The sequence below is a fragment of the Mus pahari genome, chromosome 4 (assembly GCF_900095145.1).
Source record: "Mus pahari chromosome 4, PAHARI_EIJ_v1.1, whole genome shotgun sequence".
In the NCBI taxonomy this organism is placed as follows: Eukaryota; Metazoa; Chordata; class Mammalia; order Rodentia; family Muridae; genus Mus; species Mus pahari.
In genome coordinates, this window is record NC_034593.1 from 132791828 (window position 1) to 132808270 (window position 16443).

Sequence of the window (16443 nt, forward strand, 5' to 3'; positions counted from 1 at the left end):
ATTTCCTAAATGTTAGGGCACCTTGGCACCTTTGTACGCAATGATTACTAAGTATATTTTTATGCTTATTACCCTTTCTTTTTCTTCTTTTAGGGAAAACCAGGTCGCAAAGGGTATATGGGTGAACCAGGGCCAGAAGGCTTAAAGGTAAGTGCCTAAAGTTTGAAAAGTTGAAAAGTTTGAAAAATTTGAAAATACAGTCTTTCAAGAAGATAAATCTGTCCATTGGTTGGATGCAAATATCTGCATCTGACTCTTTTAGCTGCTTGTTGGGTCTTTGAGAGGACAGTCATGATAGGTCCATTTTTTGTGAGCGCTCCATAGCCTCAGTAATAGTGTCAGGCCTTGGGACCTCTCCTTGAGCTGGATCCCACTTTGGGCCTGTTGATGGACCTTCTTTTCCTCAGGCTCCTCTCCATTTCCATCCCTGTAATTCTTTCAGACAGGAACAATTATGGGTCAGAGATGTGACTGTGGGATGGCAACCCCATCCCTCACTTGATGCCCTGTTTTCCCGCTGGTGGTGGACTCTATAAGTTCCCTTTTCCTACTGTCAAGCATTTCATCTAAGGTCCCTCCCTTTGATTCCTGAGAGTCTCTCACCTCCCAGGTCACTGTTGCATTCTGGAGGGTCCCCCCAACCTCCTATTTCCTGAGGTTGCCTGTTTCCATTCTTTCTGCTGTCCCTCAGGGCACAGAAGCAGCTGACCCCTGTTGTGGAATTAGGGAAGGCTGAAAGAAGCTGAGGAGAAGGGTGATTCTGTAGGAGGACCAGCAGTCTCAATTAATCTGGACCCCCCCCCACCAGATCTCTCAAACACTGGACCACCAAACAGCCAGCATACACCAGCTTATATGAGGCCCCCAACACATATACAGTAGAGGACTTCTGGGTCTGTGTTCATTCAGAGATGATGCATCTAACCTTTAAGAGACTAGAGGCCCCAGGGAGCTTAGAGGTCAGGTGGGGTGGGGGTGGGGCCATCCACATGGAGACAAGGGGGGTTTGGGGAGGAGGTTCAGATGTGGAGCAGTTGGAGGGTGGGGGGGGGGAGGAATGGTGGAGGGGGATGTATTATGGAGTGTCAAAAATAAATTAACTTTTAAAATATTAATAAATAAAAAGAAGATAAATCTATGACTTTTATACAAATTAAACGAACAAATTTCAACTTATGGAGAATCAGTAAGATGTTAAATACTGTTCAAAGAGCAGTTTATATGCCATGTAGCTCCATCTCTATTTGTATAAGTATATAATTTAATAAAGAAATGTTAGGATACATTTTATAAACATTTGCAAATAAGATACAAAGTAATAAACTTTATGGAACTTAATAAATAAATATTATGGTAGTATTGTAGATTAGATACAGGGCAATAAATATATATATTAATATCACCTTACTAAGCATGGGTTCTTTAGTAAACAACTAATAGTTGATCCACCTGCATCTGTTCCGTACATCATCATTGTGTAGCCTTCATCACTGTAAGGTTTTGAAAGGCTGTGGTAGCCAGTGGTTTCTATCTTTACTTTAATGATTTAGGTGATCTTTACAATAACAAATACACAACAGCACCAAGATCCAGTGTGTGGAAGAGACGCCAGTTTATAGGGATTGTTAACTTTTTGCAAACTTAAAATGTAAAACTCATAGAAGTGAAAGAGTATTCTTACCACATTTCCCAAAGTAAGGCTTGTTTCATATGCCCTGAACATATACATTTTTATGATATCAAATCCTACATAAAAAAAGCTAGACATCAAGTTTTAGGTCAGTGGAGGAAGACTTAAAGCATTTTCGTATCAGTAGACTGAGAGCTAGAACAGACCTTCTGCGGCCCTGAATGTACAGGAATCTGCAAGCTACTTCAGCTCTTCGCTGCCAAACAACCTTCCTGGAGGCAGCAAAATGTCATCTCCTTTTATGGGAAAATAAAGAAAAGGAGGAGGAAAGAAACAGATTAGAAAACTAATTATGCATAGATTATCCTGCCATCCATGTCTACAAATGCTCTCCTGTGAGTTCTTCGTCAATAACTAGGACAGCACCCTACAGATGTCTCGCTGTTGCTACTCATCTATTGTATATTAATGAACAGAAAACTTATATAGACTATTCCTTGTGATGGCTATTAGGATTCAGTTCTTAAAATCAGTAGGACTTGATAGACATGTGACATCACACCCAGATGTGCCCATAGTATAAAAGGAAGAGGTGGGAAAAGCTTCATTTTAATAGTGTGATTAATACAAAGTATAACAATGTTACCATTCCCATGTGTAATCAATATTGAAAACCTTATTGAGATACTTTGTAGTCCTTGTACAATGATTTTTGGAGACAGGGTATGTATTTTATACTTCTGTCAACTGTACTGCATACCAGCCACATGTCACCAGTGGCCACCATATGGTTGGTATCCTAATGTCTCAGTATTGTACACTTCAAGTGAATGAGTCATTTTAATTTAAAACATATCTCTTTTTTTCTATAAAAAGAAGTGTAGATCCTGGTCACATTCACTGTGTGTGGGATCTGGAAATCAGTCTTCTACGTTCAGTTAAGCAGTCCTTACCTTCTCAGATGGAAGGAAAGTGGCCCCTGCTTGCAGGGCACAGCTCCAATGAGCTTCAGAATCCATCATTTGGAGTTACGAAGGGGAGTTTGGGTCATACAGTAGGTTTTACTCCACAGGTATTTTCCAAGTAACTGGGAAAAATAATCATGAAAGGATTTTTTTCTTAGGTTAGAAATTAGTGCCAAGTAACTCAGACTGGGTCAAATCGAATGAGTTATGGAAGCCTCTGGGGTCACAGAGCTTGTGGACCACAAGAGTATGCCTTGGGAGTTATAAATAATGTCCCGTCTCCAGCTGCCAGATCTGCTGACTGAGGCTCATAGCTCTTACCCTGAGGACTGCTCTGGGGTTATCTGTGCTGGAAGTATAGAGTCCTTGGTGCAAGGCCTTTAATTGTATTCTTAACATCTTTTATTTGCTTTGAAAATATTTTTACATTCACACGCCACAGTTTACAGGGTAAAGGTCGAAGGACAACTTCCAGGGTTTGCTTCTTTCCCTCTGCTAGGCTCTTCAGGCTTGGCAGCAGTGGGAAACAACACAATGAAATAAAAATGTTTTACTTAAAATGTAACTTACCAAAGACTTTTGAATGTCTGTGTATCACAAATGTTCAGTACCCTTGGAGGCCAGAAGAGGGCACTAGATCCCCAGGAACTGGGTTTACAGATGGTTGTGAGCTACTATGAAGGCGCTGCAATCAACCTTGTGTCTTCTGCCAGAGCAGTCAACGCTCTTAGCCAACGCTCTTAACTGCTGAGCCATCCCTCCAGCCCTAAGCATGTTTTTTAAATGACAGAAAGTAATGAATCGGGGACTGTGACTTCAATATGTAAACAATTATTGTTTGAATAAAAGTGGGAGAAAGGCCACATTTCACAAAAAGTCTACAAATAAGTTTGAATAACTGAGATCACTGTTGCTTTTTCTCCTGTTACTAGATAATTATGTAAAATGGAAACAGAAGAAGCCATGATTAATGTTGTTGACAAATAGTCATTTCTGCAATTTCGTATTCTTGATCAACAGGGAGAAGTGGGAGACCAAGGAGATATTGGGGAAACTGGCGAAAGAGTAAGCTGGTTTTTTATGCTTGAGTTTTTATTTTTCACCATCTGTATTTCTTGGGGATTGTGTTAACCTTGATCTGTTAGCTATGGTTGTGTTAGCAAGAATTGAAAGAACTTATCCACCACAGACTTACACTCCCATGTGATGGTTGTGTTGACCAATGAAAGGTCACAGTGCAAGAGAGATGTGGAGACAGCCCAGGCAATGTCTTCATTGGTTTGAGCTATGTTCGTGGTCTTAGGAGCATCTTTCTTGTTAGTATTTGACAGTCCATTTCAGTTCCATTAGCTTTTGTCTAAATTTGACCTTATGAAAAAAAAGTAAACGAGGTATGGTGGCAAATGCCTGTAATTCCAGCACTCTCTCTTGGGTTCCTAAGTTCAAGACCAACCTGGTCTACACAACAAAACACTGTCTCAAAGAATAAACAACCACAAAACGCTGGCTAGATGTGTGTGCTGGTGATCTGACTTAAGATTTGAAGGGGAGGGACCAAGCCAAAGCAGAGAAGAGCCAAGCATGATGTTTTTAATCAAATGCAGTTTGTTCAGGTTTAACCTTATGGTTGTAGCAGACAGTACCATGTAACTTTTTAAGATGTGTTTTTTAATTTTGCGCTCTTGAGTATGTATTGAAGTCACATTCTGTGATTCACTACTTTCCTGTCATTTAAAACATATGTTTAGGGCTGGAGAGATGGCTCAGCTGGGACCCGAAGAGCTGGATTTACAGACAGTTGTGAACTGCTGGACAAGGGCTCTGAGAACTGAAGTTCGGCCCCCTGGGAGAGTCCTATACACTGCTAAGCCACCTCTCAAGCTCTGCATATAATGCTTATATTATGTCTATAACAAATTTTAATTTGGATCCATCTTCAACAATGAGGAAGGCCATTGAAAATAATTTCTGTGAGACTCGGGTGATGTTTCTGTCAGTGTTTGCTGTGCACACATAGGGACTTAAGTTTGGATCTCCAGAACCCAAACAAAAACTTGCACTCATCTACAGTCTCTGTGCTGGAGGTAAAAGGCAGATGCTGGGAGCTTGGTGGCCAGTCAGGCCACGCCAGGTGACCAGTGAGGTCACCTGCCCCAAAAATGACCATGAGGAGAGCAGAACACCTGAGGTCACCTTCACACACTTACACACCTGAGAGTGCACATGCATACACACATGCGTGCATGCACACACATATATGTACTGCATGTACACCAATACACAAAAAAGAAAAATTGTAACAAATGAACCTACATAAAAAGGTGATGTACTGTCAAGGGTGAGAATGAATACCATGTGTAAAGATAGCTGTCACGAAGCAAGTGAGCGAAATAGCCTACGTAGCCTAGTTAAGATTTATAAAGAAGTAGAATTTTCTACGTAATTATTTTGTAACCTTAACTTGTTTTACAATCCTTAATCCTAGTGTTGTAATAAGGAAGAAAGGGGATCTGACAGTTTTACCATTACAGCATTAGTAAAAATGGACAGGGATATTTAGTTATCAAGAATTGTTACTGCCTCCATGTAAGCCTCAGTCAGCAAAAGGTAAGCATTTTATTTGTGGTTTGCCAAATAAAAAAAGTACTATGCTCTTAGCATAGCTCTCAGATCAGATGCTACAAAATATCTAACGTGATTGTAGTTTGTTTTTTTTATTTCTATGGTCAATCAAAGAATTGGAGTGTCAGCTTACTTAGGAAGTGTGTGTGTGTGTGTGTGTGTGTGTGTGTGTAGTGTGTGTGAGAGAGAGGGAGAGATAGAGAGAGAGGAGAGAGACAGAGAAAGAGATCGAGAGAAAGAGAGAAAGAGAGACAGACACAGAGAGAGAGAGAGACAGAGAAGGGACTACAGTCAGGATCCAAAGTTAAAATAAAGATAAATAAAATAAGATGCCAATAAACAGCATCTTCTCACATGTTACATATTACATTTCCAAGTGCTTTTTCCTTAATCACACTTGATTAGTTCCATAGAGCATAAGACCCAGCAGTTTCCACTGCAGTCCACAGAGGGTGTGGACTACTGAAATGCTAGATTTCTGTGACTGGAATTAGAAAATCACATTTATTAATCCTTTGCTATGTTTCAGGCATCAGCCAATAATGCAATATTTCATTTAATTCTCAGAGCTCATGACTCCCTAGTTTGTACAGCGAGGAAGTCAGAACAGAGATGACTGGGTATAAGCTACCTAACTAAACCTTAATTCCAACCAGATTTCCAAGTTCAAGGCCCACACCTCCACCTCATGCCATGCTCACATTTTTACTATTAGCTTAAAAAAAAAGTTTGTCCTGGATTTTGCAAAGATACTGTAAGCATCAGTTAAGTTTAATATTAGTTTTAACATGTTTTATTATTTAATTGAGCAACAATTTGGCCCCTTTTACAACAATGTTGCAAAGACCCCCTTGAGCATTTGTTACGTTAGCAAACAAAGGGCCTTCCCAATTCTGACACCCCCCCCCCCCCGCATTGAGGATGTGAGATGAGGACTTTCTTCTGTAAAACATCTCTCCCTTATTGAGTTAATTAAAAATCTAACCTACATAAAGAATGTTTTGGGCCATCCGTAATTCCAAGATTGTATTTTATCTTAAGTTTTGGGTCCTATGTATTCATGTCTAATCTAGAATTCTGTTGCCAAAAGAACATCTTCTCTTGAAAGTTGCAGAATATTATATATATATATATATATATATATATATATATATATATATATATATATATTATAGTTGCATGTCAGGACAACCATCTTTGAAATCTGAAATAACCTAGCGAACAGTAGCACCTCAGTTTTCACTTCAGATGATCTTTTTGATAACCATTTAGTTGTTTTAAGTGAGTGACTTTTTCTTTCTCTATTCATAGCAATTAGAACCAAATCTGTTACTGAACCTACCAAGCTCGTCAGCGTTATCTACGTGCTCCATATTCATGCAGTCACTTCTTGCATTCAGAGAGTTGATTGCTATGAATGTGCTCAAAGCATCCAGATTCCTTTATTACTTTTATTACTTAATTTCTGTAAATACTTCTTACAAGCCTCCAGCTTCTTTTTAATATTTTTAGTTAAAATAACCTATATTTACTCAGCAGCAGTGATACAATTTGTGCATCAACAATGATACAATGTAACAAAAATGTTACTTAGTATTTTAAAAATTCCTGGCATGTCACTATTTGAGATTCAAGGACAATAATTAGGTATTTCCTGAGTATTCTCAGAGTTTTCAAAATTGTGTTATTTTAAATATACTTCTAATAGTAATCATACTTTATCATTTAAATAGCTAAATTTTTTGCTTAAAGAATAAAATGAACTGAACTTAATATTTACAAGCAGCTCTTTCCTATAGGAAAAAATCAGTGCAGACAAAACAGTGAGGGAGTCTGTCGGTCTTGGCATACAACTAGTTTCAAGTAACTACACTTTTCGTTATTTGTCAGGAACAATCTGGAATATCTGATGTCAAAGAATAATTCCAATTCTAAGAATTCACGACTCTCTTCTCGGAAGTTTAATATGCCTGCTCTTCCTCTCATCTACCAACTTGGCAACTTTTCCCTGGCCCTTCTCTAATCTCCCTACATCCTTCTGACGCTGGTGTGAACAGTTTTATTGTTTTTATGTAGTTATGTTTATGTGTGTGTTTCCAAGTGGGAGTGTGTGCACATGTGTGCAAATGCTTACGGAAGCCAGAAGAGGGCAACAGATCCCCTCGAGCTGGAGTTGTATGTTATGAGTTACCTAACATGGGTACTGGGCACCAAACGAGTCACCTTCAAGAGCATCAGGTGCTTCTACCCACGGAACATTAGGGGCCATGACTTCCTAGCCATTGCTGTGAATAGACTGATAACTTCTATGGAAGTTTTTGTTGTTGTTGTTGTTGATGATGATGATGATGCTCAAAGCCAGGCAGGCATGTTCTTAGAATGGAAAAGTGGAGATAGCTTTGGAGAAACATCAACAGTGACTCTCTAGAATCTTCCAGTGCTCTGTTACCTTAAATACAAGATTTGAGACTATTTTCCTTAAAGTATCCTTGATTGCATTAATTTTCAGTTATTACATTTCTTCCCACTTGGTGACATTCACGGTTGTCTTATAGTCTAGTCACTCTAATTTATTTCTTAAGATGGAGCTTCACTTATTGGATTTTGCTTTTTACATTTCTTAATTTACTGACATATGGAGATTTATCCTCCGCCCTCTCCCCCATGCTGTGATAAATGGTGATAAATGACCAGTGAACACAGAGAGAAACAGGAAGGTCCTGGATTATCCTCAAAATGACTTACCCCATCTTTCGTAATAAAATCTTCAGAATCAGGGATGCCGTGATCCCTGGATGGTGTCTAAGCAGGTTACTCCAAGCCAAAACAGGAGAAAAACTAAGGGAGAAATAGAGACAGAACTTCTGCTTCTTAAGGACCCATTCTCTATATTAAGGTGACCGTCCTGCATCCTTTGGCTGTGGAATGTGTGGAATGCATGCAGTCTGTGTCACGTGTAAGCGGTGGTCCGGAAGATCAAGATCCAAGATTCTAGTCCCCAGCTCCCTGGTGCTTTTTCTCTTCACCAAACTGTCCCTGCTCTAAATGGCACCTTGAAGTATGTCCTTGAGAGTGGACGGTTAGGACGATCTGGGTTAATCTTTAGGAAAAATTGTAAGGAAGAGCAAACCAAGGTTTTAACCTACAGTATCCTAAGCCAACCTGGCAGCATGCTTTTAAAATACTGTCAAATATTATTAGTTTGCAAGGGCTATGGAAACTTATTTATAATGGAAACAGAAATGATTTTTGGAGGAACTGGGAAGTGTTTCAGAAGCGCTCACATAAACCCTCACTTGATAGAGTGCTGTGCTTGGGTAAAATTACCGTGGAATTAGCTTGATACAAATCCATTTTATTATGTTCCAGGCTTTTTTCCCCTTTCATGAAAGGGGAAATTGTTAGTTTTAAAGGGACCTACTAAATCATAAAACCCCTGTTTCCTTAAAGGAACAGAACCAGCGGCTGGGAGCATGATCTAACCCAAGAGGTAAAGCCAATGTCACAAGTGACCACAAATTACCTTGGACTCAGCACATTCTGAGTCTTACTGCCATTTTCTTATGTGTCTAGGGCACAGCTGTAAATACTCTGTCAAATTCCTGAATGGCTCGAGTGACACGTTTCTTATATAATGGAAAATACGTAAGATAGCAGAATGGACACATGCTATCCTTAGATGGGTTGTTAATGAATATGTTACCAAAAAATAGGCACCCATTATTGAAAACTTGTGATAAACAAGAAACTTTCACTATGTTATATTTCTTAATATCCACAAATATTTTGCTAAACGTAATTATACCAGTTCTATGCTTTCAAAAGCTAATATTTCTGACTAATGAAATAACTTGCCATGGTCAAGGAGTGAAGTTAGGGCTAAGGGGCGTTATCTCTAATGTTTCCAGATTATTATCCTGGGGCCACTTGGCAACAGGCACAGACTTCCAATCGTGTTCCTATTAAACACCTGCTTTTACTACATGGGAATACAAAATGCACACCACACTTTGAGAAGCAGGTTTCTCCAAAGCCATAGCATATCACCTTTGATATGTAAAAACAGCATTGTAAATCTGACTAAAACGCCATTACCACATCTAGTATTATGTCTATTGGGGGCATAAAACACTAGAAGGCTGTTGTGTTGGGAACCACCTGTCAACACAGCACTCCAGAGGTGGGAGTGGCAGGCGGATCTGGAGTTCAAGGCTACCCTCAGCTAAAATGGACTAGAAAAGATCCTGTCTCCAAAATTAGAGCAGAAGAGTGCCTAACAAGGGGCACCAAAGTGTTGGCATGGGAGCCTCGGCAGCGCCCAAACAGCAACTGCACTGACATGTGAAGTGCTTTGGTCAGACATTGCTGTGATGTTTATTCTTCTCACCCATGAATGTGCCATCTATTTCATCTATTTTAAATAACTTTATCATTTGTAAAGATGGGCATCTCACTATTTTTCTTCACCTTAAACCTGTATTTCTGTGTTTTAGAAGGATAGCATTTTTTTTCAAAGACTTACTTTAAGTTTACTCTCTCTCTCTCTCTCTCTCTCTCTCTCTCTCTCTCTGTGTGTGTGTGTGTGTGTGTGTGTATGTGTGTGTGTGTGTGTGAAAATGCACACATGAGAACACACACCAGTGAAGGCTAGAGTCATTAGATCTCCCTCGAGCTGTAATTTTGCCAGCAACTAGCAACAGGTTCTGGGGACTGAACTCAGGTCCTCTGTAAGGGCACGATACAAGCTGTGCGTGGTGACACATGCCTTTAATCCCAGCACTCAGGAGGCAGAGGCAGGCTGATTTCTGAGTTCGAGGCCAGCCTGGTGTACGAAATGAGTTCCAGGACAGCAGGGCTATACAGAGAAACCCTGTCTCGGAAAAAAAAAAAAAAAAAAGAGTAGGATGCAGGCTGAGCCATCTTTTCAGCCTCCAGAGATATATAACCAAAGAAAGACAGAACTTCAGACTTCATTTATATATGTTATCAGTAAGTACCTACTGAACAAGTTTGAGTTTTAGACACACAGTTAAATAAGACTGTGTGTCTAGGTAGCTTCTGATGTAGACAATAACAAAATATGTATTCATATGATTTTATTGAAAATTCTGTTCTGTTACATAAGATACTCTAAGAAAAAGAAGTAAACGTTGTTTTGGCATGGCTCATAAGGACGTGTGAGTTGGTAGAAAAAAATCTAACTTTGGTTGAAAACATATTTCCATGCTCTGGGGTATGGTTATTACGGTGTGGATAGCAGCTTTTGAGGAGGTGATGTTCTAAGTTCTTAGCTGGAATGGGTCTAAAGCTGGCATTTCTGTTGGAGTGATGTTCTAATAGTCTTCCCTTCAAGCTGTGTTTGTATGCAACAAGTTTCGTTCATAGCTAGGACATTGTGTCTTCTTTTATATACATATTTATACATAGTCTTCCTTTTAAGCTGTGTTTGTATACAAGTTTCATTCATTGCTAGAATATTATATCTTCTTTTATATACATATTTTTATAACAGCACAATCGTAAGGTCCCTGTGCTTTGTTGAAAATATGTAAGACAGAGAATGTGGGGTGTTTTTTTGTTTTTTGTTTTGTTTTGTTTTAGTTTAAGAAGTAAATAAACTGGTGCATGGAAATAAAGGAAGGGTCTGGGATAAAGGGTTGTTGGGGGACTCCTGGTGAAATGACTCCGTTGACAGTACATGATGGCCAAATGACAACATGAAGATAGGCTAGTGAAAATACCCACGCTTCTCCCTTAAAAATGAACTCATGACCTGTGTAACTTGTGGGCTAAGATCTTCACTGTTAAGAACTATAAATAACATAGAACAGGGGTCAGAAAGCTTTTGTGTAGAGGGCCAGTGACTGTATGTTTAAAATTCTGAGCCATATGGGTTCTGTTGCAGGCTCTTAGCTATGGTGCTGTACTGTGAACCCACCCACAGACAACAATGAATGAATGAGCAGGGCTGTTTCCGCCAGTGGTCGTGTGTCTCTTCCTGCCCTGCCATGTCATCGTTGTTCTAGGATGTGGCAGCTTTCTTGTGTCTGCCTTATGTGTACCCTGCTTCATTAATCTTTTGTCATTAACAAAAAAGCAATGAACACAAATATGACTTCTCTGTATCTTAGTTTCAAATCCAAAAACCAATTCAAATTAGCAGAAAGGTAGTGCTGCCACCATTCACTGATTGGTTTTGTTTGTTTGTTTGTTTGTTTTCTTTTGTCCTTGTTGCAAACATAATGAATTTATTTGACTTTTATATGTGGGCCACATGTAAAGCCAAAGGATACAACCAGAATTTATCATTTTCCTTCTAGCAAACACTAGAGATCATTACCTGGAAGCATTTCTAAGAACAATGAAATATTTTCTTTGTGTGTAATATTTCTCATTGAGACGAGATATTTTGCATTTGGGCTCAGCCTCACTTATGATTGGCCCCCCCTTTTTTTTTCCTTAGCATAAGATTAAGGCAAACAAGGCATGATAATATTACAAGAAAGAAAGGGCTGTGTGGCTGGATATTATCTCCTTGTGGCAAACGATGTCTTCACTTTTCAAGAGAGCTTTCTGGGCTTCTCTGCACTGTGTTTTAAAGGCACTGTCCTACCCTTGGGCTCTGAGGTGTCACAGGATCACTCAAGTACTACTACAGAAGTCCACAGTATAGTTATGGGAGAAGTACAGAACTTGTCAGTGCCTCATGAAAAAGGAAGTCTCGTGAAGGTATACTTCCCTCCGTATCTTCTCCCCTTCCTTTCTTATTTTTCCTGAGCCTTGAAACAAACACGTAAAGGTCACCGATTTGTCTGTGTAAATACAATGTGGGGATTTCCCATCATTTCAGTATTTTAACTAAGAAACCACTAGCCAATTTACACACACAGTGCCTTCCTTCTACAAATATTTATGATCATTTGCATACTCAAGGGAGAGATCAAACTGAGCAGGACTCTGAACCCACTTCAAAGACCTCCTGCAAGGTTAGGATGCCAATGTGAGCATTAAAAGGAAAGGGACCTGCCTGCTTCAGAGATTATCAGTAAAACAGTTCTGGGTGATCCGGTGGATCCAGAACACTGCATAAAATTCCTCAGGAGAAAAAAATTTTAATTCTATTTCTATATAAATATGAACATCCCATTCCTGGGTGTTGAACAAGATTGTTAATGCCTTTTTAAATAACTGGCACTGCTCTTCCTTGTGGTTAAATAGAATTTTAAAGCTGGGTGGTGTAAGAAGAGGGACCTTGTCCACATGCTTTTCAGAATAGAAAGGTGAGATCAAATCTGGTTCAATGACTTTCTTCGGGACTTAAGTGTTAAGCTGGAACCCAGGTCATAGCATTATTAGTAGGTGGCGTAGCATATTGTCATTTTCCCCCAGCCCTACGCCATTATCAGCTGCAACGATTTGGGGTTAGTGGGAGTGATGGAAACTTGAGAGAGCAGATTTCTCTTACTCTAATTTTGTCTTGGATAGAACTCACAAATTGCCTTTCCTATAAGGATTGCCTAAAACAGCATCCAGAACTAATTTTGTTCTTCATATTTGAAAAAATACTCTGGGCTCATAAGTGCACATCCCTCTGTGAACAGGCCTGCTAGTTATTAGTTTCAGGGAGACCGCACAGTGAAGAAGTTATTGCAACACAAGTGTCACCACAGGAGAATTTCCTTTACTTCTCATCCAACTTACTTAAAAAAAAAAAAAAAAAGCCTAAGTTGAATAAAGATAGGTGGCAGCTCTCTGTCGATACTCACATTATCACCTTTGATTGATTACCCAGAAGCTCATCGTTGGCTGTGCTGCCAGGCAAGTTTGGGACAGCATGAGTGACCCGTTCCTTTCTCCTGTTCCCCATAACATGAGTGTTACTCCCAGCATCTGCTCAGAGGACATTCCAGGCATAGCCTCCTGATCATTGCCAGGACTGCCTGGCAATGCTAAAGCTTGTCTCTGAGCTTTTATTTTATGACAGCACATTCGATCCTAGAGAATAAGAGTCAGGTAGCTGATGGAGAAATGTCAGAGGCTGGCATTTCCACTTGAATACTTGGCAGATCATCAAGACACACTTGGTGGGGAATCTTATGTATCCATATGGCAAGAGACTGGAGTAGAAACTCTGTGACCCAAGATAGACCTGTCCAGTCCCTCAGGAACCTATAAAATTATGAAATATCTGTCTATAGTCTAAATTTAATTGGCCATACAAACAATATGTGTTCTTCAGTGTGATACATAATATGCTTTCAAGTATTTTGTTGACTCAATAAAGCAGTATCTATTTTATGACATTTTAATAAAATATTGATAAATGTAGAATTTTCATCAAATTATTTTTCTTTGGTTGTTAAGCAATGTGTACAGAGAGTGTATCATCAGTGCCTAGAAACGTCAAAGCATCAAATGCTCACGTGTTTGAATACTTGATCCTTAAATGCTTAGCACTGTCTTGAAGGCTGTGTATCCTTTAGAAAGTAGGCTCTACTAAAGGAAGTGGTTCACTCAGGGAAAGTCTTATGGGTTAAAGCCAGCTGCAGTGCCACCATACACTCCTCCTCCTCCTCTTTCTCCTCTTCCTCCTCCTCCTCCTCCTCCTCCTGCTTCTCTTCCTCCTCCTCCTCCTCTCCCTACTCTTCCTTTTCCTCCTCCATTTCTTCCTCCTCTTCTTCCTCCTCCTGCTCCTCCTCCCACTCCCCTCCTATTCTACCTATGGGTCCACCAAAAAAGTCAAGAGTCCAATCCACACTTTTCCACTGGACACTGCCATGCTTTCTCTATGGTGAACTATATCTTTAACCAAGAGCCAAAATAAATCTTCTGCCCCTTTAGCTGCTTCCTAAAAACATTAGCCAGGTCCCAAGTTAATTTTTCCATGCCACATTTTCTTTATACTATGTAAGTAAAGCACCCGTGAAGTCAGGCCCTGTGCCCATGCCCAGGCTGCTACCATGCGTACTAGCGAGACCTTTTACTCTTTAGAGATGGCCTTTTCTGTCTATATCAGGCACAACGAATTCCTAGGTGGCGTGTGAGTACAATCTAGTGATTAGAGAGGAACATGAAAATCCCAATTAGGGTGTGTGTGTTCTTAAAGGGGAGATGTATGCTGGAGGACAGGGCTAATTTACTATGAGAAAGGACAGACCACTTCTATAAGCAGGTAGAGTTAGGGCCTAGTGTTTCAGACTCTTCAGGGACCTCTGTTGAGAAATTCCCCTCACAGGTGACAGAGTCTACTTTTTCCTGAACCAGTTTTCGATTGACCTTAGCACATTAAACTCATCTCAGTTGGGAGTTTAAGCTTCTCTGCTGTTTGGTCAGTGTGGTAAATAAATCAGGAACTTTATATAGTTTTCTCTGCCACTAAAAGAGACAATTTCCCAACCATCTTATTAATGAGTTCTGGGTAACATATAGCCCACCAGGAGGTTAAGTGGCCAGCCTATCTCATTGTACTCTCATCAGGCCTGGATGTCTGTCTGTCTGTCTGCTGAGGCCTTAGCCCGGAAGGTGCTGATTTAAGAAGCAATGAGTCTTAACTCCACCTCTGCTCTATTTGAGTTGTTCATTGACTTAGTCAAAATATGTTTATTATCTTCTGTAGTCCAGGAATTATGCTAAACGTAAGAGATGGAGATGCTTTATGGAACGTTCACACTGATAAACTTAAAGCCATGTCTTCCTGAACAGTAATGGAGTTAGAAAACATAGTAGCCAGGCTTTTATATTACTGTGGACAAATACCGGAAAGAAATATTTAAGAGAGTGAACTCTTATTTTGGCCCACGGAATAAAAAGGCTGAACCCATATATTTGTGCCGAACATCAGGGCAAAGGAGGCACTTTCTGGGGATGTTCTTGATAACTTGGTAGACAGCAGGCAGAGAAGGCAGAGGGCAGGAGGAGGCCAGAGTGAAGCCCATCCCTCAGACCTTCCTCAGGGGCCTTCCTCCAGCTAGATCCACCTCCAAGTAATACCGGCATTTTATGAATCTGTCAAGTGATCATCTACGTTATTGATGAGGTAAAAGCTCTCATGATCCTGAAAAGTCTTCACAAATACACCCACAGATGGGCTCTTTTTAATTTCCCAGATGTTTCTGAATGTATTCAAGTCACTCATCACACACAAAAAGCTCTTTGCTCCAACCCACGCTGTCACAGGAATAACTTCTGAGACTATAGATTGCATTTGAAAATGTAAATGAATGATCCAAAGATTGTGCCTTTGGAAACTGGCATATTAACAAATAATCAGAAAGGCTTCGGGTATAAGCCTTAAAATTACCCTCAGATAAAAAGACTGAAGGGAAATTGTCGAAAACAAAAATGATAGACATCATTCTTCCTTTGCCAGTTTACTTTCTCTGCCTAATAAATCTGAAAGTTTTCCTTATCTTTTCCTCTCTCCACATGCATGCTCTCTAGGGTTGGCTCTTGGTTGCGACTTTTTTTCTGCTGGTCTGTGGATTCCTTGGCCCTAAGCCCACATTTTCGTCTGTACCCTGAACATTCCTACCAGAGTCCCTCACTGCTTCCTCTTTATCATATTTTAAAAAGGAATTCTTGTGGCTGGGGAGATGGCTCAGCAGTTAAGAGCACTGGCTATTCTTCCAGAGGATCAGGATGGATTAATCCCCAGCACAGACATGGTGGCTCACAACTGTCTATGACTCAGTTCCAGGGATCCGGAAGTCTCCTCTGGCCTCCGCAGCCACAGGGAATGCACATGGCGCGCAGTTATACATTCAGGCAAAACACACACACATAAAAACAAACAAACAGATAAATAAATGAGTAAGGGATTCTTGGACTGGGGAGATGGCTTGGTTGGTAAAGTGCTGGTCCCACGAGGAGAAAGACCTGTGTTTGGATCTCAAACAGGCAACATAAAAAGGGGTGGGTCAGTAGTGCGTGCCTTTAGCCTTAGCTCTGATAAGAAGAACACGGAATTCCCCAGAGCTTTTTGGCCAGCCAGTTTAGTCAATCAATGACCACCATGTTTCTCATAAGCAAAGGTAGAGGGAAAAACAAAACAAAACACCAAGCCCCAACCTCTGCACTCACACGGACGTGAGTCCCTGCACATACACACACACACACACACACACACACACACACACACACACACACACACAAGAAAGAAAGAAAGAAAGAAAGAAAGAAAGAAAGAAAGAAAGAAACCTTATAAATCAGTTGTTCTACTACTGAATA

General features: G+C 40.1%; 1 protein-coding gene across 1 annotated transcript in view; it reads left to right on the forward strand.

The window, feature by feature from the left end:
* Col24a1 (collagen type XXIV alpha 1 chain) overlaps positions 1-16443 on the forward strand; it is a 256021-nt gene that overhangs the window by 107884 nt on the left and 131694 nt on the right. The window contains exons 23-24 of the mRNA XM_021196980.2: positions 94-147; positions 3616-3660. Coding sequence (XP_021052639.1) covers positions 94-147; positions 3616-3660 — 99 coding nt within the window. The remainder of the gene's footprint in view (positions 1-93; positions 148-3615; positions 3661-16443) is intronic.